Source organism: Prionailurus bengalensis, chromosome A1 (genome assembly GCF_016509475.1).
Source record: "Prionailurus bengalensis isolate Pbe53 chromosome A1, Fcat_Pben_1.1_paternal_pri, whole genome shotgun sequence".
Classification (NCBI taxonomy): domain Eukaryota; kingdom Metazoa; phylum Chordata; class Mammalia; order Carnivora; family Felidae; genus Prionailurus; species Prionailurus bengalensis.
In genome coordinates, this window is record NC_057343.1 from 88,317,908 (window position 1) to 88,343,960 (window position 26,053).

Sequence of the window (26,053 nt, forward strand, 5' to 3'; positions counted from 1 at the left end):
CTAATGCCTCCAGATCACTCCTCACTGGGCAGTGTTCCGATCTTCCCAACCAGGAACTGGCAGCGGCCAAATGACGTCCCTCCCCTGGGGGCTGCAGTCAACTGCCCCCCCCACCCCTGGTCCCCCACACGGTATCCTTGCTGTGTGCAGACAGGGACACAGGGCTCCAGTGCCCCACCTAAGATCAGGGACTCAGGGCATGCAGCCCAGTACCCCCCTCCTGTCCCATCAGGCAGCTCCAGGAGAAGCAGAGGCCTGCCTGTTGGGGCCCTGTCTTTCCAGCACGGCCACATAATGCTGACTGTCACACCCGCCTCTGCACCAGGAAGGATGGCCCCAGCCACGCTGGAGCCGTGCAAGGCCTCACCTTGCACCTGCAGCAGGGCCACCACACGGGTGCCCGCAGCCTCACAAGAATAGATGCCACTGTCGCAGGGCAAGGCCGGCCTGAACGACAGCCTGGCCACGGTCCAGTCCTGCTCTATGATGACACGGCGCCCGTCAGCGCACACCTCCTGCTCGTCCATCTTCCACGTGGCCTGCACAGGCCTCGAGTACTGGCAGAGGAGCTCGGCTGGGCCACCCTCCTCCACGGCCAGGTCCTGCATGGCACTGACCACCTCCACCGTGGGATCTGTCGGCCGACACCCCGGTCATGTGTCAGCTGGTGCAGCGTGGCTGCACCCCACCCACCCTCTGCTCTCAGCAGCTCAGCAGCAAGCAAGCGGTGTTGGGCGGGAATGGGGGGGGGGGCTGCGGCAGGAGGAGAACCCATCGCGGCAGCCCAGGGCCCTCCTCATGGGGGAAGCTGTGCTCTCCCTGGGGTAGGTGGCACTGGAGGCTTGGCCTCTGTCGGGGCTGGGCCCTTCCTGAACCTTCTGCCTCCCTCCCCAGCCCTGGCCCAGGGCATGCTTTGCCTCAGCAGGGGCACAACACCCCTGCTCAGGGTCTATGAACTCTGCTGGGCCCATGGCACCCCCAGGGGCCTCGCCAACCTCGGGGTCCCTGTCCCATCTCAGCCTGCTGAAATCCTACTCAACAACTGATCTGCCCCTTGGACATGGGTGAATGTCTGCACTTATTCCACAGAAGCACTGAGTGAAGTCTTGTTGGCCAGCCATCCTGGAGGACCGGACACCCCACTGTCATCCTCCCCAAAGATGGATCTTTCCCAGATGGTCACAGGACCCCAACTGAGCCCACAGCAAGGGAAGCAGTGGCAAGCAGGGACAGAGCAGGCCAGGCCCAGGACCAGGAAGGGGGCTCTCACTCCCCAGCTGCCCTCTGGGCGAGGGATAGACAGCCACAGAATGGTGACCAGGCAGGAAGCCAGGCCTGGCGCCCCACAGGGAGGTGGGCATGGGGTTGGCTTCACCTCTCCCCAGCCTGGCCTCCTCCTCCACAAATCGGGACAGCAGACCTCCCACCATGCCTGCCCACTGCACACACAGAGCGATGCCCAGCTCGAGTCCTGGGGCCAGCCCTGGACCCGGCACCCTGGGAGCCCGCAGCAAGCATTCAGGGTCAGCAGGTACAGAAGCGTCAGCTCAGGGCAGGGTCCCATTGGCCAATACCTTTGACCAACAACTTGGCCGTGGAAACCAGGGGCCCTGCACGGTAGGTGACGGTGCCTGAGTCAGCAACCCCCAGGCCCGAGAGTGTGAGGGAGTGGAAGGTCCCGTCACGCACGGAGATAGCACTCTGGGGACCATCCTGCAGCAGGGTGCCATCCAGCCACCAGCGGGCCTCCGGCCCCCCCGCACGGGACACCTCACAGGAGAATGTGGCCACCTCCCCCGCAAAGACGTCCACGTTCTGCAAGCCACGTACCAGGCGTGGTACTGCCTCTGTGCAAGAGGGCAAAAGGAGGGGGTCTAGGCACCCTGGGTCTGTGGAGCCAACCTGGGGTCTGCAGAGGTTGCCTTGGGGCTGAGACAAGAGGTCCACCCAGGCCAGCTGACCCACCTTGCTTGTAGAATGAGACACAGAAACCACCCACAGCAAGCCCATGGGAGGGCAGCTTAGCCCCCTGTACCCAACACCCCCATTGGGACATGTCCTGTTTCACCACAGGAGACTGGTCACCTGTATCCACGCCCTTTTCAGGAGGCAGAGCAGACAAGCCCTAAGGCTCCAATCCTTGGGGGGTGGGTGTGGGGTGGGAAGAAGTCATGGGGCCCCCTGCTCTCATAAAGTGCGGGATCTCCCTTGGGAAGTAAGACTGCCATCCCTGGGCGTTTGGAAGTAGATGTTTCTCCTGTCCCCAGAGGTCCATTTACCCAGACGTGCCCCGAGGTCCTTCCAGCCCTCAGATTCTGGGGCCCTAATGTTGCATGGCAACTGACCCTTGCCCTGTCACACAGTGGGGCTTGAACCCAGGGGCTTCCCAGATGCAGACGATGCCTGCTGTGTACCCCTGTACCCACCATGGCTGGGCCCTCCTGCAGAAGACCCCCCATACCCTTCCCAGGGTACACCATTGATATTCCAGCCCCCACCTTCCCTCCTATCCTCTCCCAAAAGTGCACACCTGACCATGTCCCCACCCTACTGCATCATCTCCCCATTCTCGTCTCCCAACAGAGCGCCCAAGCTTGTCCATATACCACCTACCAGGACACCCATTTGTACCCCACCCCCATGCTCATGGCCCTCCCATAAGACCATGGCCAGGTATCTTTACATCATTCAGCACACTTCAACTGGGGACACCAGGCCAAGAGGGGCCAAGGCACAGCCCTCAGTGGGACCTGTAAGGCTCAATCCACTCCCACACTGCCCCCTCACAGACACCCACTCTTAAGAACACACAGGCGCTTCCTGGACCCACCTGGATCACAACACCCAAGATACTTCCCCTCTCCCATCACTCAGATGGAGGGCACTGCACTCTGGTGCCTTTCTCAGCCCCACAGTTCACAGAGCTGACTGCGTCTGTCCACCCTCTCAAGATCTGGGCTGGTGGGGCACCTGAGACTCAGGACACACTCCATCTCTATGTCTAACTCTACCAGCAGACTGGGGACTCCCTGATGGCACAGCTTCAGGCCCTCTCCAGGTAGAGGCATGTAGGGTAGATTGATGCCAGGTGGATGGATGGATGTCCATGGATGGATGGTGGGTGAACAGATGGATGGTAAGTGAACAGATGGATGATAGGTGGTAGATGGATGAGTGGATGGATAATGGATGAACAGATGGACAGTAAATGAACAGACGGATGGTGGACAGATAGATGAGCAGTAGATAGATGGATGAATGAAGGATGGTTGGATGAATGGTGGATGCATAAATGTTGGGTGGGTAGATGAGCAGATAAACGGATGATAAATGGACAAAAAGACAGGTGGTGAATGTGTAATGGATGAATGTGTAGATGAATGATAGATGGTGGATGGATGAATCATGGATGAATATATGGTAGATGAGCAAATATGTAAGTGGATGGTGATTGGACAGATGGATGGGTGGTGGATGGAAGAGTAGATGGACAACAGATGGATAGATGGATGGTAAATGAAAGGATGGATGGATGGATGGATGGATGGATAGTAGGTGGGTGAATGGTAGATGAATGGATAAGCATATAGGTAAACAGATGATACATGGACAAAAACATGGGTGGTGAACGTGTAGTGGATGGACATGTAGATAAATGATGGATGGTGGATGCATGGGGCCAGCTTGACAACCAGGAGTAAGACAGCACAGGAGAAGCTCTCAGGGTCAGGCACTCAGAGAGATGACCAGCTCTGGGGACAAAGTATAACCCAAGTTGAAGGTCTTTAGGTCCTCCCTATATGCCTGGGACCTTGTATGCTGTTGTATAAAACCACATGTGTCACTTGGAAACCTGTGGATGTGCAGGCATGTATCAATGTAGACATGATTATCTACGTGGCACACACAGGCGTGTGCCACAAGAGTAGACATTCACAGGGGAGAAATCCCAAAGGCCCAGGCCCACATCTCCCTCCTGTGGGCAGCACTAATCCAATACTGGGATTCCCCACACACTATCCTTCTGGTGTGTGACTTTAGCCATCAAGGGGTGGACAGTAACCATCCCAAGGTAAGATCACCTCTGGAAGGCATTGGCTTCTGGCCACACCACTGCCAACAGCTCCCCAACTAAGGAAATACAGACATCCGCAAGCAAGAGGCTGGTTAGGAGAGGGGGCTGCCCACCTGTGACCTTCAGCTGGGCTTCTGAGCTACATGAGCCCACTTGGAAGCTGATGGTTCCCGCATCTTCCAGGGTCACCTGAAGGAGAGAGGGGGTCTATTCCATCTCTGCAGGCCTCCAGCCAGGTCCGAATGGAGTGGGAACCTCCCCTCCACTCCCCAGGGAGCACCATGGCTGGCCCCCAACCAGGTCTGAATGGAGTGGGAGCTTCCCCCCCCCCACTCCCCAGGGAGCACCAGGGCTGGCCCCCAAACAGGTCCGAATGGAGTGGGAGCCTTCCCCCCCACTCCCCAGAAAGCACCATGGCTGGCCCCCAACCAGGTCCGAATGGAGTGGGAACCTCCCCCCGGCCATTACCCAGAGAGCACCCCAGCTGGCTCCCAGCCAGGTCTTAATGGAGTGGGAGCGTTCCTCCCCACTCCCCAGGGAGCACCGTGGCTGGCTCCCAGCCAGGTCTGAATGGAGTAGGAGCCTTCTCCCCCAGTCCCCAGGGAGCAACCCAGCTGGCCCCCAGCCAGGTGTGAATGGAGTGGTAATCTATCCCCCCCCCACTCCCCAGGGAGCACCGTGGCTGGCCCCCAGCCAGGTCCAAATGGAGTGGGAGACTTCCCCCCACTCCCCAGGGAGCACCATGAATGGGGCAGGACCCAGAGAAGCCACCTTGTGCAGGGTGAGCAGATGCAGTGTGCCATGCTCCACGGTGATGTCATTCATCTCATTGGCCTGCAGAGGCACCCCTCCCAGGGCCCAGCGGGCCTCCTGGCCGCAGGCCCTGGATAGCTGGCACCGGAAGTGGGCGTCCTGGCCCTCACTGAGCTGTACATCCTGCAGGGGCTCCAGGATGCTCACATCAGGGACTGCACAGCGGACACACAGTGTGGGCCTCAGCATCTGGGATGCCACTGCCCACTGTCAGGGGTGCCTCCCAGCACCCCATCCCACTTCCTGAACACAAGCATGTGGGGCACCCCTCCATCACACCTCCACTGTCCCCAAATCACCCCTCACAGGGCCGCCTCCCCACCCGTCCCTCAGACCCAGGGGCAGGGACCCCGGCATTTGTCTCTGGCATACAGAGGGCTTGAGCTTGTGTGGCACCCATTACCTCGAACGGTGAGCTGGGCAGAGGATGTGTGGGCGCCCACGTGGAAGGAGACGGTGCCCGCATCCTCAGGGGTCACGCCCTTCAGCCGCAGCGTGTGGGTGCGGCCACCCCGCACGGCCAGCTCTGTCACCTCGTTGTTCTGTAGTGGCAGGCCCTGGAGGTGCCACTCCACAGCCATGGCCCCAGCCCGTGACACCTCACAACTGAACTCCACCTCCCCGTCGACCTGCACCTCGGCATCCTCCAGCCCCCGCACAATGGTCACCTCGGGCTCTGGGGGGTGTAGGCGATGGGGTCCCTTTACCAGCCACACCAGTGCACCAGGCCCACCTTCCACTCCCCTCCTCCAGCAAGTCTTCTTGAACATCCTCCCACTCTGCCTCTATTTGCCACGCACAACCTTTGTCTCCATCACACTTAAGTCTGGGCACTCAGAAGAAGCAGAGGGGTTGTGGGGTGGGGGGCTGCCTCTGTCCACCCCCACCCTGTGGCCAACCCCAGCAGGGAGGCAAGCCCTTCAGGAAGTCCTAGGACATGCTGTCCCCCTGCATGCTGGGGCCACCCACACCAGAGTGAGCAGAAAGGAGAAGAGCCTGTAACTGCAAAGGCCTCAGAGCCACGTCCAGAGGGGCGCTTGGCCCTAGTGGGTGCCAGGCCAAGTGTTCCCCCGGGGCAGTGGGTGTGGCATGGATGGCTCACCTTTGACCATGACAGAAGCCATGGTTTTCTGACCACCGGCCATGCAGACGTACTCGCCCGTGTCCTTGGCCTCCAGCCCATGGATCAGCAGCTCGCACATGGTCCCCACACGCCGTATCTCATACTTGGGACTCACATGCAGCTCCACACCCTCCTTGAGCCACTGCACTGGGACTCTAGGCTCTGCCTCACTCAGCTGGCAGCGTAGCTGGGCCACACTGCCGGCCTCCTGCTCCATGCTCTGCAGCTCCATCTGGAATGTGGGCCTAGGGGCTGGGGGGCCAGGGAGGGGTGCTTAGGGCTGGTGAGCACAGTGCCCACTGCTCCCAGGGTGGGGGTGAGACCCCAGGGAGGGCAGGAGCCGCTGAGCAGCTCACCTCGGACAGAGAGGCTGGCTGTGCTCTGCGCATGGCCCGTGTCACAGGTATAGTGGCCAGCATCCTCCTGCTCAGTGTGGTGCACCCACAGCTCGGCAGCCCTTCCCTCCTGCACCATCTGGTACTTGGCACAAGGGAAGAGCTGCAGGGAGTCCTTGCGCCACTCCACACTAGCACCCTCTTGGCTCAGCTCACAGCGCAGGTGGGCAGTGACACCTTCATCCACCTCCTGGGCCTGCAGCTCCCGGAGAAAGCGCACCGGTGCAGCTACAGGGAAGCAGGGCAGCGTGAGGGCAGGTGCAGGGGAAGCTATGGGAGTGCAGGGAGACCACAGGGGTGCAGCTATGGGAGTGCAGGGAGACCACAGGGGTGCAGCTATGGAAGCACAGGGAGACACCACAGGGGTGCAGTTATGGGAGTGCAGGGGGAGACCATGGGGGTGCAGTTATGGGAGTGCAGAGAGACCACGGGTACACCTATGGGGTGCAGGGGGACCAAGGGTGCAGCTATAGGAGTGCAGGGGGACCCAGGGTGCAGCTATGGGGTGCAGGGAGACCATGGGTACAGCTATGGGGTGCAGGGGGACCATGAGGGTGCAGCTATGGGAGTGCAGGGAGACCACAGGTACAACTATGGGGTGCAGGGGGACCATGAGAGTGCAGCAATGGGAGTGCAGGTAGAGACCACGGGGGTGCAGCTAAGGGAGTGCAGGGAGAGACCACAGGAGTGCAGCTGTGGAGTGCAGGGAGACCACAGGGGTACAGCTATGGGGATTAGGGAGAAAGTGAGGGCAAGACCCAGGGTTCTCACAAGGGTTCATGGGGGAACCACAGGGGTGTGGCTGCAGGGGGTAGGGGTAACCTCAGGGGCTCAGCTACCAGGGTAGGAATCATGGGGGCTGAGGCTCCTGCCAGGCCTGATATGTCTACAGGAGCCCCTATCCCCCAAGGGACTCCCAGGGAGGCGCTGCATCCCAGAGGCCCAGCCCAAAGCACAAGGGACTTGCCCCTGGGACAGGTGTTGCCTTGGGGCCCACCTGTAACGGTGAGGGTAGCACTGGTGGCCTGGGGTCCACAGGCACAAGTGTACTCGCCCGCGTCCTCTCTGCGCAGGTCCCACAGCACGAGCTCCGCAGTGTAGCCCCGCTGCCGAGGCTCCCAGCGCCCATCAGCCTGCAGCTCCAGGCCACCTTTGCTCCAGACCACAGCAGCATTGGGCTGGGAAAGCTCACACCGCAGTGTGGCCGAGGCACCCTCCTCAGCCTGCACACTCCTGAGTGGCTCTCTGAACACCACTTGTGGGGCTGCAGGGAAGCGGTGCAGAGGGGAGATACAGTCAGCCCAAGAGGGGAGCACCCACACCCAACTGGACCCAATGAGGGCAGGAAAGCTGGACAGGTTGGTGTAAGGTGGGAGGGGGACACCAGGTGGGGATTCTACCCCACCAGCAGGATGACCACGTGAGGCCACGAGGATGGGGGTAGGTGAGCAGACAAAAACGACTGGCAAAGTGAGTGGACACGGCACAGAGCAGGTAAGAGCCCAAGACACAGTGGTGATGCAGAGACATATACAAGGACAGGCATGCGTGCATTCCACCTGGCCACACACAGTCTTTACCCCTGACGGTCACCGTGGCTGACGTTCTCTCCTGCCCGCACACACACGAGTATTCCCCGGTATCTGCCACAGCCAGGTCACGGATCTCCAGCTCACACACCGTCCCATCCTGTCTCAGGCTCACTCTGTCCCCGGCTCTGAGGGTCTCAGACCCCTTCTTCCACTCCACGGGGACCGCCTTGCTCAGCTCACAGCGCAGCGTGGCCGTGGCCCCTTCCATGGCCTCTTCCTTCCTCAGGCTCTTTGTGAACTTGGCGGGCAGGGCTGGGGAGAGCCAAGGATCAGGAAGACTCCAGGCTGTCTCTAGGACTCTATGTTCAGGACAAGACACCCACAAGCACCACACAAACTGCCCAGGGCCACAACACGAATGAGTGAATGGAGCACAGAGTGGGTGAGGAAACAGTCCAGGAAAGGCAAACACTAGCCTGGACACAGACACCAGAACAAATACTTGACAAGGAGATGGAGGCTGGGAGTTCCCAGGGGGACACAGCTGGAGACACACAGATGCCCACAGTCTGACAAGGAGAAGGTGGTGATAATGGACAACATGCAGACACCAAGACATTGGCCCACATGGCCACACATGATCTTTACCCCTGACAGTCAGCATGGCCGATGTCCTCTCCTGCCCGCACACACACGAGTACTCCCCGGCATCCTCCATGGCCACACCACGGATCTCCAGCTCACACATGTTTCCGTCCTGCCTCAGGCTGACTCTGTCTCCAACTCTGAGGGTCGCGGACCCCTTCTTCCACTCCACAGGGGATGCCTTGCTTAACTCACAGTGTAGCTTTGCCGTGGCCCCTTCCATGGCCTCTTCCTTCCTCAGGCTCTTTGTGAACTTGGCTGGCACAGCTGGGGATGGTCAGAAAGACACAGACACAATCATGGTCTCTGAACACATGGATGAGAAAAGACACCAACAGCACAGAAAAGACACAAACCAAACTAGACATGTGCCATGTGCTTGCTGGGTGTGCCAAGCACACACTGTGGGTTGTGGCTTCCCTCACTGGCTTATGCACAGCGTGGCCGTGGCCTCTTTGATGGTTCATCAAGCCTCATACTTTGTATGACTCTGGCTAGCATGGCTGGAGAGTCGGACACAGAATGGAGAATTGTTGAGGGCAGGACACAGTAGCACAGAGGACAAGACAGACTCCCACAGGACAACAGAACTAGCAGGGACTGAGAGGTCAAAAGTGGCTTGGATGCTGGCTTCTCTTGGTTCATACAACCACCTAGGGAAGGGGAGACATTTCACGAAGTAACAGTGGAGGGTGACATCAGAGAATGGGGGAGAGAAAGAACGTGAACATGGAATGAGTGCACATGGACATCACGAGTCACTTGGACACTAGATCACAGCTCTACTTGGCCACACACAGTCTTTACCCCTGACGGTCACCGTGGCTGACGTTCTCTCCTGCCCGCACACACACGAGTACTCCCCGGCATCTGCCACGGCCAGGTCACGGATCTCCAGCTCACACACCGTCCCATCCTGTCTCAGGCTCACTCTGTCCCCGGCTCTGAGGGTCTCAGACCCCTTCTTCCACTCCACGGGGACCGCCTTGCTCAGCTCACAGCGCAGCGTGGCTGTGGCCCCTTCCGTGGCCTCTTCCTTCCTCAGGCTCTTTGTGAACTTGGCGGGCAGGGCTGGGGAGAGCCAAGGATCAGGAGGACTCTAGGCTGTCTCGAGGACTCTATGTCCAGGACGAGACACCCACAAGCACCACACAAACTGCCCAGGGCCACAACACGAATGAGTGAATGGAGCACAGAGTGGGTGAGGAAACAGTCCAGGAAAGGCAAACACTAGCCTGGACACAGACACCAGAACAAATACTTGACAAGGAGATGGAGGCTTGGAGTTCCCAGGGGGACACAGCTGGAGACACACAGATGCCCACAGTCTGACAGGGAGAAGGTGGCGATAATGGACAACATGCAGACACCAAGACACTGGCCCACGTGGCCACACATGATCTTTACCCCTGACAGTCAGCATGGCCGATGTCCTCTCCTGCCCGCACACACACGAGTACTCCCCGGCATCCTCCATGGCCACACCATGGATCTCCAGCTCACACATGTTTCCGTCCTGCCTCAGGCTGACTCTGTCTCCAACTCTGAGGGTCTTGGACCCCTTTCTCCACTCCACAGGGGCCACCTTGCTCAGCTTGCAGCACAGCTTGGCTGTGGCCCCTTCTGTGGCCTCTTCCTTCCTCAGGCTCTTTGTGAACTTGGCGGGCACAGCTGGGGATGGTCAGAAAGACACAGACACAATCATTGTCTCTGACCACTTAGATGAGACAGGACATTAGCAGCACAAAGACCATACAAACAAAACTCGATGTGGGCCACATGCTGGTTGTGCTTGTGGGTTGTGGCTTTCCTCAGACTGGCTTATGTAAAGTGTTTCCATGGCCTCTTTGGTGGCTCCTGTAGCCTCATACTTTGTATGACTCTGTCTAGCCCAGCTGGGGCGTCAGACACAAAATGGAGCATTTTTGAGGGCAAGACACAATACCACAGAGGACAACACAGACTCCCACATGACAACAGGATGAGATGTGACCAAGGAGTATATGTGGCTGGAATTCTGGCTTCTCATGGTTCACACAACAACCCAGGAAGGGGAGATATTCCACGGAGTAATGGGTATAGGGTGACCCCGGAAAATGTGAAAAAGAATGTGAACAAGGAATGAGAGCACATGGACATCACAAAGTAAACTGGACACCAGATCACAGTTCCGCTTGGCCACACACGGTCTTTACCCTGGATGGTCAAAGTGGCTGATGTCCTTTCCTGCCCACACACACATGAGTACTCCCCAGCATCTTCCACAGCCAGGCCACGGATCTCCAGCTCACATGCCGTCCCATCCTGCCTCAGGCTGACTCTGGCCCCAGCTCTGAGGGTCTCAGAGCCCTTTGTCCACTCCACAGGGACCGCCTTGCTCAGCTCACAGCGCAGCATGGCTGTGGCCCCTTCTGTGGCCTCTTCATTCCTCAGGCTCTTTGTGAACTTGGCGGGCACAGCTGGGGATGGTCAGAAAGACACAGACAGAATCACAGTCTCTGAACACATGGATAAGACAAGACACCAACAGCACAGAAAAGACACAAACCAAACTAGACATGTGCCATGTGCTTGCTGGGTGTGCCAAGCACACACTGTGGGTTGTGGCTTCCCTCACTGGCTTATATACAGCGTGGCCATGGTCTCTTTGATGGTTCATCAAGCCTCATACTTTGTATGACTCTGGCTAGCATGGCTGGAGAGTCGGACACAGAATGGAGAATTGTTGAGGGCAGGACACAGTAGCACAGAGGACAAGACAGACTCCCACAGGACAACAGAACTAGCAGGGACTGAGAGGTCAAAAGTGGCTTGGATGCTGGCTTCTCTTGGTTCATACAACCACCTAGGGAAGGGGAGACATTTCACGAAGTAACAGTGGAGGGTGACATCAGAGAATGGGGGAGAGAAAGAACGTGAACATGGAATGAGTGCACATGGACATCACGAGTCACTTGGACACTAGATCACAGCTCTACTTGGCCACACACAGTCTTTACCCCTGACGGTCACCGTGGCTGACGTTCTCTCCTGCCCGCACACACACGAGTACTCCCCGGCATCTGCCACGGCCAGGTCACGGATCTCCAGCTCACACACCGTCCCATCCTGTCTCAGGCTCACTCTGTCCCCGGCTTTGAGGGTCTCAGACCCCTTCTTCCACTCCACGGGGACCACCTTGCTCAGCTCACAGCGCAGCGTGGCCGTGGCCCCTTCCGTGGCCTCTTCCTTCCTCAGGCTCTTTGTGAACTCAGCAGGCAGGGCTGGGGAGAGCCAAGGATCAGGAGGACTCCAGGCTGTCTCGAGGACTCTATATCCAGGACGAGACACCCACAAGCACCACACAAACTGCCCAGGGCCACAACACGAATGAGTGAATGGAGCACAGAGTGGGTGAGGAAACAGTCCAGGAAAGGCAAACACTAGCCTGGACACAGACACCAGAACAAATACTTGACAAGGAGATGGAGGCTGGGAGTTCCCAGGGGGACACAGCTGGAGACACACAGATGCCCACAGTCTGACAAGGAGAAGGTGGTGATAATGGACAACATGCAGACACCAAGACATTGGCCCACGTGGCCACACATGATCTTTACCCTTGACAGTCAGCATGGCCGATGTCCTCTCCTGCCCGCACACACACGAGTACTCCCCGGCATCCTCCATGGCCACACCACGGATCTCCAGCTCACACATGTTTCCGTCCTGCCTCAGGCTGACTCTGTCTCCAACTCTGAGGGTCGCGGACCCCTTCTTCCACTCCACGGGGACCGCCTTGCTCAACTCACAGCGCAGCGTGGCCGTGGCCCCTTCCATGGCCTCTTCCTTTCTCAGGCTCTTTGTGAACTTGGCGGGCAGGGCTGGGGAGAGCCAAGGATCAGGAGGACTCCAGGCTGTCTCGAGGACTCTATGTCCAGGACGAGACACCCACAAGCACCACACAAACTGCCCAGGGCCACAACATGAATGAGTGAATGGAGCACAGAGTGGGTGAGGAAACAGTCCAGGAAAGGCAAACACAAGCCTGGACACAGACACCAGAACAAATACTTGACAAGGAGATGGAAGCTGGGAGTTCCCAGGGGGACACAGCTGGAGACACACATATGTCCACGGAGTCTGACAGGGAGATGGTGGTGACATAGCAACAATATGCAACACCAAGACATTGGCCCACATGGCCACACATGATCTTTACCCCTGACAGTCAGCATAGCTGATGTCCTCTCCTGCCCGCACACACACGAGTACTCCCCGGCATCCACCATAGCCAGGCCACGGATCTCCAGCTCACACACGTTTCCTTCCTGCCTCAGGCTGACTCTGTCCCCAGCTCTGAGGGTCTCAGACCCCTTCCTCCACTCCACGGGGGCCACCTTGCTTAACTCACAGCACAGCTTTGCTGTGGCCCCTTCTGTGGCCTCTTCCTTCTTCAGGCTCTTTGTGAACTTGGCTGGCAGGCCTGGGGATGGTCAGAAAGACACAGACATGATCACTGTCTGAGCACTTAGACAAGACACGACATGAACAGCGAAGGTAACACACAAATCCAACTGGGCATGGGCCAAATGCTAAGTGTGCTAAATGTGTTGTGTGTTGTGGTTTCCCTCAGCCCAGCCTGTGCACAATGTGGCTGTGGCCTCTTCTGTGGCTCCTCAGGCCTCATACTTTGTATGACTCTGGCCAGCATGGCTGGGAAACAGCCAAGAAGCAGGGAGCACAGTAGGCTCTCTGGGCACTTGTGTCCAAGATGGTACCCACACAAGGATCCCACAACTGCAGAGGGGCGTGGGGCTTATGAGATACACATGCACCAACAGGAGGTGGCAAATGGCCTTGCAGAAACAAGGGGCACAAGGACTGACACCAACAGCAGGACATGTGCTGGATAACAATAAGGATCCAGGAGACCCTGAAACCACAGTTGAATAGAGACAAATGCCCACGAGTCCTACACAGAAGATGGTGATATGGTGACAATGTGCCCACATCGAGCCACTGGTCCATATGGTCACAAATGGTTTTTACCCCTGACAGTCAGCGTGGCTGATGTTCTTTCCTGTCTGCACACACACGAGTACTCCCCGGTGTCCACTAAGGCCAGCACACGGATCTCCAGCTCACACACCATCCCATCCTGTCTCAGGCTCACTCTGTCCCCCGCTCTGAGGGTCTTGGGCCCCTTCCTCCACTCAACGGGGACCGCCTTACTCAGCTCACAGTGCATAATGGCTGTAGCCCCTTCGGTGGCCTCTTTCTTCCTCAGGGTCTTTGTGAACTTGGCGGGCAGGGCTGGGGAGAGCCAAGGAGGACTCCAGGCTCTCTTGGGGACTCTATGTCCAGGACGAGACACCCACAAGCACCACACAAACTGCCCAGGGCCACAACACGAATGAGTGAATGGAGCACAGAGTGGGTGAGGAAACAGTCCAGGAAAGGCAAACACTAGCCTGGACACAGACACCAGAACAAATACTTGACAAGGAGATGGAGGCTTGGAGTTCCCAGGGGGACACAGCTGGAGACACACAGATGCCCACAGTCTGACAGGGAGAAGGTGGCGATAATGGACAACATGCAGACACCAAGACACTGGCCCACGTGGCCACACATGATCTTTACCCCTGACAGTCAGCATGGCCGATGTCCTCTCCTGCCCGCACACACACGAGTACTCCCCGGCATCCTCCATGGCCACACCACAGATCTCCAGCTCACACATGTTTCCGTCCTGCCTCAGGCTGACTCTGTCCCCAGCTCTGAGGGTCGCGGACCCCTTCCTCCACTCCACAGGGGATGCCTTGCTTAACTCACAGTGTAGCTTTGCTGTGGCCCCTTCTGTGACCTCTTCCTTTCTCAGGCTCTTTGTGAACTTGGCAGGCACAGCTGGGGATGGTCAGAAAGACACAGACACAGTCACGGTCTCTGAGCACATGGACGAGACAGGACACAAGCAACACAGAAAAGACAAATAAATGGACACGGGCCATGTACTAAGTGTGTTGAGCACACACTATGGGTTGTGGTTTCCCTCAGGCTGTCCTGTGCACAGTATGGCCATGGCCTCTTTGGTTGCTCCTCAAGCCTCATAATGTGTATGATTCTGGCTAGCACAGCTGGTGAGTCAGACACAGAATGGAGAATTGTTGAGGGCAGGACACAATAGCACAGAGGACAAGAAAGAGTCCCATGGGACAACAGGACCCGAAATGACCAAGGAGTGGGTAAGTGGCTGGGATGCTGTCTTCCGGTGGTTCACACAACAGCCCAGAAGGGGAGAGATTCGATGGAGTAACAGGGCAGGTGACACCAGAGAATGTGAGAGAGAAAGAACGTGAAAACAGAATGAGTGCAGATGGATGTCAGGAAGTCAATTGGACACCAGATCACAGCTCTGCTTGGCCGCACGTGGTCTTTACCCCTGATGGTCAGCATAGCCGACGTCCTCTCCTGCCCACACATGCATGAGTACTCTCCAGCATCTGCCACGGCCAGGCCACAGATCTTCAGCTCACACATGGTCCCATCCTGCCTCAGGCTCACTCTGTCTCCAGCTCTGAGGGTCTTGGACCCCTTCCTCCACTGCACAGGGGCTGCCTTGCTCAGCTCACAGTTCAGTGTGGCTGTGTCCCCTTCCATGGCTTCCTGGGTCTTCAGATTTTGGATGAACTGAGCAGGCAGTGCTGTGGAGGGTCAGATGGATAGAAGTCATCCATCCCTCTGGAGGATTTAGGGCATGACGTGAACACTCAGGATCAACAAAGCAGAAGTATGGAGGAGGACAGGCAGATCAGCTCATGTTCGACTGCAATGGTCTCTGGCATCTTGCCCTGAGGGGCATTTTACCCAGGGACTGCCTCCTTCCAGGTGTCATGTCTTCTCAATATCCTCATACCCCGACCTTTCGTACTAGCCCAGCTCTGGCCTCACCTGCACTGAGCTTGAAGCCAGGCTCCCCCCACTCACACATGACGTTATGGCTCTTTCATGGAAGAATGCCCATGAGGCACCTCGTGGTCATGACATTCACTGCTCCACTGCTGCTTCTCACCCCATGTTTCCCAGCCAAAGCAGGGCATCCATCTCTTGCTGCCCACACCTGGGCTCATTGCACACTATCCCCACCCACACTAGGCCCTCTCTGCTCCACCTCACATGTTCTTGTCCAGACTCCACCAGACACTCACTCTCCTGCTCAGATTTCCAAGACTATGATGGATGCAGCCATGGCCTTTTAACCACACCCCTGGGCCCTTGTCACCTGAATTCCAACTGTAGGCACAATGAGGTCCTAAAGTTACAGGTGACCAGTGTCCACCCTAGTCACACCATGTTGTGGGGTGACTCCCGTACCCCAAATTCATGTCAAGGCCCCAGGGGGCCTCAGAACAGGGCTGGAGATGGAGTCTTTAAAGAGGTGGTTAAGGTAAAAGGGGGTCACTAGGGTGGGCCCTGATCTTATATGACTGGATCCCTATCAGAAGAGGACATCGGGACACACACACACACATACACACACACACAGAGAGGGACAGCTACGTGAAGACACAGGACATGAGAAGGCAGTCATCTGCAAGCCAATGAGAGGACTCTGGAGGAACCAGCCCTGTCCTGACTGGATCCCAGACTCCAGCCTCCAGGACTGGGAGACTACACATTTCCAATGTCAAGGCCACTTCTCTATATCTCAGTCATGCCTGTTTTGATAGCAGGAGCGGTTCCTGCCATAACAAAGACCTCAAGTTCTAGAACCAGCTTTGGAACTGATGTTGAGTGAAGGCTGGGTTTTGACAGACAGCCGGATAGATCTAGATTGCCTGGAGTAGATCATGGGAGCAGGGGTCAGTACAGGCATTACGGCACTTCTGGTGAGGCCCAAATCGGCAATGAGAAACAGCTGACTGGACACTTTCAGGAAAAGTAGTATCTGTAGGAAGTAGCAAGGAACCTGGATGAATTCTGCCCAGTCTGTGGGTGGATGAATTCTGCCCAGAATCTGTGGAAGGTGGGCCTCATAAGCAGTGAACTTGCACTGGTTAGCTGAGAGATCTCCAAGAAGAGAGTTGAGGGAGCAGCCTGATTTCTTCTCACTCCTTGTGGTGAAACACAGGTAAGAGCAGGGCAGAAGCGGGAACAGAGGTAGGGTCGCCCAGGCAGGGTGTGCGCAAGGCTGGTCTGATGAGCCACACTCCTGAGAGCTGCATGGGAGACCAACGAAGTTTTGGAGAGCATGCAGAAATGCTACAGCCACACCTGCATCAGAGACGAGAAGGCTGAAATGGAGGAAACCATCAGACTTCCAGGGGTCCTACGGGATGCGCCCATGGAGCTGCCCAACTGTGGGCACGTATCACTCGTCAAGAAGGGCAAGAAGGAAAGCAAGGGAAATTCAGAGGCTGCAGGACTGCCACGGCATGGGATCCACAGGCCAGGCCACATCTACCCACGGCCCACGGCACCACTTGTGGGCCCAGAGGACAGAGCATTGAGCCAGAGGCTCCTTGTCCAGCCTTAAAATCCAGGAGTCTTTCCTGCCCAGTGTCGTGTCTCCAGGGACCAGGGACCTCTTCCCTCATTTCCGTTTCTCCCCTTCGGAACAGGAATGCGCGTCTGGTACATGTCCTGCAGCTGCGTTTGGGAGGTGTGCAGTCTGACCTCGCAGGTTCATGGCTGAGAGGAAGCCACCTTGAGTGTCACCCAAACCTGGTGCACATGCTTCCATCACACTCTGGATTCTGTGGTGACACTGGACTCAGGTAAGGCTTTGGAGCCTTGGGGACGGGGTGTGCATACGCTGCACGTGGGAAGGACATGCATTTCCAGGGATGTAAGAGGGCAGAGTGTCACGCACAAACTTGTCCCACCAGCAAATTTTATCCTGGAGTTGTACCCCCGAGACCTCAGAATATGAGCACATATGGAAATACGATTACCCTTCAGAGGGGTAATTAGGGTAAAGAAGGTCACTGGGCGGGTCATTAATCATGCTGGCATCCTAACAAGAGGGGATCAGGACACAAATAAAGGGACAGCCACGTGAGGACATGGGAGGAGACAATGTGTACACTCTAAGGACAGATGCTCCTGGGTCCCAACACCTGGATTCAGACTTCCAGCCACTACGAGTGTGGGACCCGTGACAGTGTTTGTCCTGCAGCCCAAGCCAAGTGGGACAGAGCCCTTCAGAGGGCAATCAAACCCTGTCACCAGACAAAGGAGGGCCTGGCCTGTCTGGCGACCTTATCCCTGAACACCCCAATGCTGCCCTCAGTCCTCCTTCACACATTCGTCATGTGTGTGACATGCTCCCAGCCCCACACCTGGGCCCAGGATGCGTGACCATCCACAGCCTGATCACAGGCCAGGAGCCCCGGGCCATTCTCCTGGACTGTGATGCCCATCTGTACATGTTTTCCTGGGGGTCCCTGTACCATCCACCCCGGGGCCTGGACAGGACTGACCAGTGTGTTCTTAGTGTGAGACTGTGGGATGCTCCACATGGCTATCGTGTGGTCCTGGAGAGACAGCAACATTGAGAGACATAGGGAAGCAAAGACCAAGAGGCAGGGGGAAGTCACTCAGGTGGCCACACACAGTCTTTACCTCTGACGGTCAGTGTGGCCGATGTCCTCTCCTGCTCACATACACACGAGTACTCCCCAGCATCCTCCATGGTCAGGCCACGGATCTCCAGCTCACACATGGTCCCGTCCTGCCTCAAGCTGACTCTGTCCCCAGCTCTGAGGGTCTTGGGCCCCTTCCTCCACTCCACAGGGGCCTCCTTGCTCAGCTCACAGTGCAGAGTGGCCGTGGCCCCTTCTGTGGCCTCTTCCTTCCTCAGGCTCTTTGTGAACTTGGCAGGCAGGGCTGGGGAGAACCAAGGATCAGGACTCCAGACTGTCTCGGGGACTCTATGTCCAGGACAAGACACCCACAAGCACAACACAAAGTGCCTAGGGCCACGGCATGAATGAGTGAACGGAGCACAGGGTGGGTAGGAGGCAAATGGCTCAGGAGAGACAGACACAAGCCCAGATACAAATATCAGGACAAATACTGGATGGGGAGATGAAGGGAGATGTCTCCCAGGATGACACAGCTGGAGAGACACAGATGCCCACGGAGTCTGACAGGAATAAGATGGTGACATAGTCACAATGTGCAGACACCAAGCCACAGGGCCACATGACTACACACAATCTTTACCTCTGACGGTCAGTGTGGCCGATGTCCTCTCCTGCCCACACACACACGAGTACTCCCCAGCATCCTCCATGGTCAGGCCACAGATCTCCAGCTCACACACGGTCCTGTCCTGCCTCAAGCTGACTCTGTCCCCGGCTCTGACAGTGTCAGACCCCTTCCTCCACTCCACGGGGGCCTCCTTGCTCAGCTCACAGTGCAGAGTGGCCGTGGCCCCTTCTGTGGCCTCTTCCTTCCTCAGGCTCTTTGTGAACTTGGCGGGCAGGGCTGGAGAGAGCCAAGGATCAGGAGGACTCCAGACTGTCTCGGGGACTCTATGTCCAGGATAAGACACCCACAAGTACCACACAAACTGCCCAGGGCCACAGCATGAATGAGTGAATGGAGCACAGGGTGGATAGGAGGCAAATGGCCCAGGAAAGACAGACACAAGCCCAGACACAAACATCAGGACAAATACTGGATGGGAAGATGAAGGCTAGAGTCCCCAGGAGGACACAGCTGGAGAGGCACAGATGCCCACGGAGTCTGACAGGGAGAAGATGGTGACATAGTCACAGTGTGGAGACACCAAGCCACAGGGCCACATGACTACACTCAATCTTTACCTCTGACAGTCAGCGTGGTCGAAGTCTTCTCCTGCCCGCACACACATGAGTACTCCCCGGCATCTGCCACAGCCAGGCCATGGATCTCCAGTTCACACACAGTCCTGTCCTGCCTCAGGCTGACTCTGTCCCCAGCTCTGAGGGTCTCAGACCCCTTCCTCCACTCCACGGGGGCCACCTTGCTTAACTCACAGTGCAGCTTTGCTGTGGCCCCTTCCATGGCCTCTTCCTTCCTCAGGCTCTTTGTGAACTTGGCGGGCAGGGCTGGGGAGGAACAAGGTGACACAGAGAGCATCAGACCAAGTAACTGAAGAAGTCAGGATGTGGACACTCAACAATGAAATGCACCCTGGAGCAAATAGGAAATCAAAGAATGGACACATGGACACATGGGTGGATCAGTGTGTGGGGGCTGGGCAGCAGGGAGACAGAGGAGCTGGCATCCACAGTGGACTTCAGGACATGGACACATGCATGGGAATGGTCATAGTGCCCACAGAACAGATAGACATAGTGGCCAACGGGGACATCTGCCTGCATCTTCCATGGTCAATCCTGTCTTAGACTGTACCTGATGCTAGATTCAAGGTCCCAGGTCCCTCATCCACCTCGCATACCCCAGGCTGCCCTGCTTGGACCACATCATGGCTGCAGCCTCTGACAACTGCTCCCAGACTAGAGGGCACCCATGCTCCATGAGGTCACCCGGTGCTCCTATGGCAAAGATGCTATGTTCATCCACACAGTTCAAGCACCATAGGGGCCCGAGTGCTCCTAGGATACCCTCGGGATGTGGGGGGTGGCCTCATCCTACCTTGTCTCATCTGCTTCCCTGCAGGAAGTGACCAGGCCCCCATAAGGGCCCCTGAGGACCCGGGCCCCATCAGGAGGCCACCAGCCACACCATGGCAGGGCCTGTTCTGAGCCCCCATTCCCAAGGGTCTTGGGCCCCTCACACCACTGCACAAGTTCCTCCCAGAGCCTGCTCAGGCCCCAGGACCTTGGTGTAGGGGTTGTCAGGCCTGAGAGGAGCAGACACACGCACAGAGAGCAAATGAGAAATGGCCACAGATATCAACCTGGCAACACAGCTGCCTTTTGGAGGCAGGGCCTCGGGGACAGCAGGCAGGATGACCCATGGCAGGCAGCTCCACTGCATAGGGACTCCCACCTGCCCCTCACAGGGCCTGTCATCCCTAACCCCTGGACCAGCCCTCCTGTCCTGCCCTGCATCCTGAATCCCACCATGTCTGAGATGCCCCACTCCCAAAAGACTTCCTGCCAATGCTGTGAGCAGACCTACCCACCTGTCAGCATCAGACCTGGACCCCACCTCCACATGGATGTCCCCCTGCCTTCCTGGGCATGGCACACATGACCTTCCCCTCCGTCACCCGCCACATTCCATCCATACCCACTGTCACCTCCACACCTGCTTCACCTCACCTCCATACCTGCCTCACCTCATGTCCACACCCACCTCACCTTCCTGACCACCTTACCTCACATCACCTTACCTCATCCACCTCACCTCATCTCCACACCCACCTTACCTCACCTCCATATCCACTTCACCTCTCCACACCCACCTCACCTTCCTCACCCACCTCATCTCACTTTCCACACTCACCCACCTCACCTCCATATCCACCTCACCTGACCTCATCCACCTCAATTCACCTTCCTCACCCACCTCACTCCTACACCTGTCTCACCTCATGTCCACACCTACCTCACCTTCTTGATCTACCTTACCTCACATCACCTCACCTCATCCATCTCACCTCACCTCCACACCACTTCACTTCTACAATCACCTCACCTCACCTTCACACCCACCTTACTTCCACACCCACATAACCTCCACACCTGCCTTGCCACACCTCCACACCTGCCTCATCTCCACAATCACCTCATCTCACCTCCACACCCACTTCACCTCACCTTCCTCATCTCACCACTACACCCACTTCACCTCATCCACCTTGCCTCATCTCCAGACCTGCCTCAATTCACCTCCACACCCCCTCACCTCCACAATCACCTCCCCTCCCCTCCACACCCACCTCACTTCTCTCCACACCCATCTCACCTCACCTGCACACCCACCTCGCCTCACCTCCACACCTGCCTCACCTCCACAATCACCTCACCTCACCTCATTTTTCTCATTCACCTCACCTCAACACCCTTCACCTTCACACCCATCCATCCACCTTACCTCAACACCCATCTAATCTCACTTCCACACCTATCACCTCACTTCACTTTATCTCTGCATCTATACCCAGACTTCATGTCACCTCAACTCAACTCACCCCCCCACACACAGACCTCCCCTCAACTCACGCTACACACCCAATCTAACCTCACTTCACCTCACACACTTTCTACATAAACTCACCTCATTCACCTTCCACACCCACCTCACATGATTCACCTCATAGTCTACATCTACCTCACCACATCTTACCTCCAAACCCAACTCACCTCACCTCACCCCACCTCACTCTGCACACCTTGACCTTGCCTCCATCCACCCTCCACATTCACACTTCACCCCCACATCTCTTCCATGTCCCTGCATGTGTTTCCTGGCTCCCCTCCTCAGTCAGCCTCTCAGTATCGCTGCGTTGAGTGCCAAGCTTCGATCTAGTTCCTAGCTCCTCTGCGGCATGTTCCCTCCAGAGAACTCATGAAGTCTGTAATCCTCAGTTGTAGTGTAGGATGCCCCCCATTTCTCCCTGAGATGTAACCCCCTGAGGGCAGAAAGAACCTCATTCTCTGCAGTTTATTTGGGATGAGCCTCACACAAGCAGATGCTAGAGATTCATGCTGCAGGATGCAGGAGACAGAGGCAGAGAGGCAGAAGGACCCTATGGCGACCAGGGCAGAACAACAGGACATGACACAGCTTTTTGAGACATGGAGACACTGCTCCACATGACCACACAAAATCCTTACCCCTGACAGTCAGTGTGGCCGACGTCCTCTCCTGCCCGCACACACATGAGTATTCCCCAGTGTCCACCACAGCCAGGTCACAGATCTCCAGCTCACACATGGTCCCATCCTGTCTCAGGCTGACTCTGCCCCCAGCTCTGAGGGTCTCAGACCCTTTCCTCCACTCCACAGGGGCCTCCTTGCTCAGCTCACAGTGCAGAGTGGCTGTGGCCCCTTCCGTGGCATCCTTGCTTCTCAGTCTCCCTATGAACTCAGCAGGCAGGGCTGGGAAGTCAGACATAGAAGATCAGATTCTCTGGAGATTTTGGGGGGTGGTGGTACATGATGGGACAGATGACAAGACAGACTTCTACAGAACAACAGGACCAGCAGTGACCAAGGAGTGGTAAGTGGCTGGGATACTGGCTTCTCACAGTTCACACAACAGCCCAGGAAGGGGAGAGATTCCACAGAGTAACGGGTGGAGGGTGACACCAGAGAATGTGGGAGAGAAAGAACATGAACATGGAATGAGAGCAGATGGACATCACAAAGTCAACTGGACACCAAATCACGACTGCTTGGCCACACGTGGTCTTTACCCCTGACGGTCATCATGGCTGAAGTCCTCTCCTGCCCACACACACACGAGTACTCCCCAGCATCTGCCATGGCCAGGCCACGGATCTCCAGCTCACACATGGTCCCGTCCTGCCTCAGGCTGACTCTGTCCCCGGCTCTGAGGGTCTCAGACCCCTTCCTCCACTCCACGGGAGCCTCCTTGCTCAGCTCACAGCGCAGCGTGGCTGTGGCCCCTTCTGAGGCCTCCTTGCTTCTCAGTCTCCCTATGAACTCAGCAGGCAGGGCTACAACAGGGGCCAACAGGGAATGTCACCTTTGACCTCCCACAGGAATGAAAGGAGCATGTGGGCAAGGCAGGCACGCATGCTTACCCTTCACTGTGAGCATGGCCAAAGTCATCTGGTCCCCGAAGTGGCAGGAGTACTGCCCGGTGTCCTGGGGCCGCAGGTCCCGGACCACCAGCTCCAGCACTGTGCCCTCCTGACGCAGGCTGTACTTGCCTCCGGGCCGCAGAACCTCATCTCCACGGCGCCACTCCACAGGCGCGGCCATGGATGACAGCACACAGCGCAGTGTGGCAGCTCCACCCTCCGGCACCTCCAGGTCCTTCAGCCTCTCACGGAACCGCACCGGCCGTGCTGTAAGCAGGCACAGGCTTGGCTTGACCCCTCCATCCTGCACCCCAGCTGAGGGCCCCTGGGGTTGGGGACAGCTGAGGACACAGCAGCCAGAGGGCTCAGGCAGGCCCACCTCACTCTTTCTACACTGGGGGTTATGGGCAGCGAACTCCAAAACTCTGTCCTCTGGGGGGGTGGCAAACGGTTGGGAAGAGAACTGTGTCCCCCACCCTAATTCATATGCTGGAGCCCCAACCCCCAGAACCTCAGGATGTGACTGTGTTTGGAGATGGAGTCTTTACAGAGGTGATTTCGGTAACCTGAGGTCATTGGGATGGGCCGAATCCCACGTATCTGAGCGATCACATAGGAGCTGAGGACACAGATGGAGAACAAAGCCAGAACATAGGCAGGGGGCGGTGTGTGCAAACCAAGGAGAGAGGCCTCAGTGGGGAAACAGCCCCGCCCACACCTGGATCTCAGACTTCCCCCCCCAGGACTGGGACACAGTAAATGTCCATGGTTTAACTGGTCTGTGGATCCATGGTATTTGTCATGTGGTTTATGCTGAGACACTTGGAGATGAACCAAGCTAGGATGAGGGGACACAGAGATGTCAGAAAACAAGACATAGGAATGAAGCAAGTCAGACGCTGCTGGTCAGGAGACACAGGTGGAAGATGGTCAACTCTACCAAAGCAGCAGACACCTGGACATGCACAAGGGGGGCCACAGCCTCCCCCACACAGAGAGTAGGACATGAGCCCAGGAACTCACCGTGGACCCTGACAATGGAGCTGCTCCAGGAGCCCCCGGCCTCACACTTGTAGCGCCCACCGTCCTGCACAGTGGTACCCTTGATGACCAGCAGGGCCCGGTGGCCCTCCTGGCTCAGCTGGCACCGGGCTGATGGCCGCAGGGTCTTTCCATCCTTGGTCCAGCACACGGGGCTGTCCGGGGCGGTAGTCTCACAGACCAAGGTCAGATCCTCCCCCTCTGTGACCGTGGCATCCGTGAGCTCCCGGGAGAAGACACTTGGCTTTTCTGGAGGTGCAGAGGAAAGCTCAGGAGGTGTGGGCCCCTGCCCCATGAGGCTGGGGTCACAAACGGGCTGCCAGGGATACAGAGAAGGCCTGGCATGGCCCAGCCCACACTTTGGAGACTGAGGGATCAGCTCTGCATACCACATGCCGCAATCACCTTCAAAGAGCCCCACCTCCCCGGGATCTGTGGGCCGGGCACCTTGTCTGTGAGCCCCAGGACCATGCTCTGCACATGGCCAAGATCTGCCTTCTACAAGGCTGCACTCTCAGCCTTATGGGCCAGGCCCCATGCCGGCACTGGGCACACAGCCCACCTGTGACCCGAAGGGCAGCTGAGGTCCGCTGGTCCCCTGCCTCAAAGTGGATGGTGCCTGAGTCCTTGAGCGCCAGCTGCCGCAGGGTCAGCACGTGGTAGCCACCTGGCTGAACCTCAATTTCATTGAGCTCATTCGGGTGCAGGGGCGTCTTGTCCAGGAACCAGTGGACAGGCTCATAGTCGGCAGGGGAGATGCGACAAGAGAAGGTGGCCGAAGAGCCCTCACGCACTTCCATGTCCTCCAGATCCTCTGTGATGAGCACTTTCCGGCCTGCAAGGCACAGACCAGCAAGTCACGGTCCCTTGCAGCCAGCTGCCAAGGGAAAGGGGCACTCCCCAAGACTGGGGGTGGGCTCACAGCTGGACTGAGTAAGGCTCAGAATGATGAAACCCAGAGCACAGCAAATGTATCAGAGCTCAACTGTCCACACGTGAGAGTTTTGGCTCCACTAATGAACCCCAAGCCCACTTCTGGGGTCCTTCTCAGAGCACATGGGGTGGGTCAGAGCGAGCCCTCCTCTCCCCAAACTCTTCTCCACACCTGCCTACGTCCATCCCCAAGGTCACAGAATGCAATTAAATCATAGATTAAAAGAAGAAATAGGAGGGCCCCTGGGTGACTCAGTCAGTTAAGCATCCAACCTTGACTCAGGACATGATCTCACAGCTCCTGGGTTCAAACCCCATGTCTGTGCTGACAGCTCAGAGCCTGTAGCCTGTTTCGGATTCTGTGTCTCCCTCTCTCTCTGCCCCTACCCCATTCATGCTCGCTCGCTCTCTCTCAAAAATGAATAAACATTAAAAAATATTTTTTAAAAAAGAAGTAGGAGTGTGAAAACAGTTGTGGCCATGTGAAAACTTAAATGCTTTGGAAGATTGGCGACATGAAAAAACCCACTTCTGCAGCTGACCTAGGTGTGGGAAAGGCTCAGAGAGAAGTCCTAATGATGGAGAGGGACTGTCTCCAGCCTTCTTCTGCACCTGAAGGTGTTTTACATCTATGGGACCACAAAAAGAACTCATGGATGGCCCATTGGTGGGTGACGTGTGCAGGGCAGACAAGGAAACTGAGTCACAGACTGGTGCGCAAAGAAAAGGCTCTGGCTGCACAGCCAGATGGGCAAGTGTGTATTGTCTCTGAAGAGGATGCTGTGT

At 57.1% G+C, this 26,053-nt stretch overlaps 1 protein-coding gene across 39 annotated transcripts in view; it reads right to left on the minus strand.

Annotated features, from left to right (window-relative positions):
* OBSCN (obscurin, cytoskeletal calmodulin and titin-interacting RhoGEF) overlaps positions 1–26,053 on the minus strand; it is a 165,270-nt gene that overhangs the window by 52,153 nt on the left and 87,064 nt on the right. For 9 of the 39 annotated variants that reach the window (XM_043584288.1, XM_043584297.1, XM_043584398.1 and 6 more), the window contains 26 exons: positions 24,897–25,169; positions 24,317–24,583; positions 23,294–23,560; positions 22,943–23,206; positions 22,362–22,625; positions 19,398–19,661; positions 18,793–19,056; positions 18,190–18,453; positions 15,006–15,269; positions 14,209–14,472; positions 12,785–13,048; positions 12,183–12,446; positions 11,583–11,846; positions 10,779–11,042; positions 9,991–10,254; positions 9,391–9,654; positions 8,587–8,850; positions 7,987–8,250; positions 7,392–7,670; positions 6,368–6,634; positions 5,991–6,263; positions 5,292–5,564; positions 4,847–5,043; positions 4,189–4,264; positions 1,575–1,847; positions 368–634 (listed from right to left, as the gene is read on the minus strand). In XM_043584288.1, the coding sequence (XP_043440223.1) occupies positions 368–634; positions 1,575–1,847; positions 4,189–4,264; positions 4,847–5,043; positions 5,292–5,564; positions 5,991–6,263; positions 6,368–6,634; positions 7,392–7,670; positions 7,987–8,250; positions 8,587–8,850; positions 9,391–9,654; positions 9,991–10,254; positions 10,779–11,042; positions 11,583–11,846; positions 12,183–12,446; positions 12,785–13,048; positions 14,209–14,472; positions 15,006–15,269; positions 18,190–18,453; positions 18,793–19,056; positions 19,398–19,661; positions 22,362–22,625; positions 22,943–23,206; positions 23,294–23,560; positions 24,317–24,583; positions 24,897–25,169 (6,672 nt within the window). Of the gene's footprint in view, positions 1–367; positions 635–1,574; positions 1,848–4,188; positions 4,265–4,846; positions 5,044–5,291; positions 5,565–5,990; positions 6,264–6,367; positions 6,635–7,391; positions 7,671–7,986; positions 8,251–8,586; positions 8,851–9,390; positions 9,655–9,990; positions 10,255–10,778; positions 11,043–11,582; positions 11,847–12,182; positions 12,447–12,784; positions 13,049–13,614; positions 13,879–14,208; positions 14,473–15,005; positions 15,270–18,189; positions 18,454–18,792; positions 19,057–19,397; positions 19,662–22,361; positions 22,626–22,942; positions 23,207–23,293; positions 23,561–24,316; positions 24,584–24,896; positions 25,170–26,053 lie in introns of all 39 variants that reach the window. The other 30 variants (XM_043584202.1, XM_043584262.1, XM_043584243.1 and 27 more) reach the window with 30 other exon arrangements.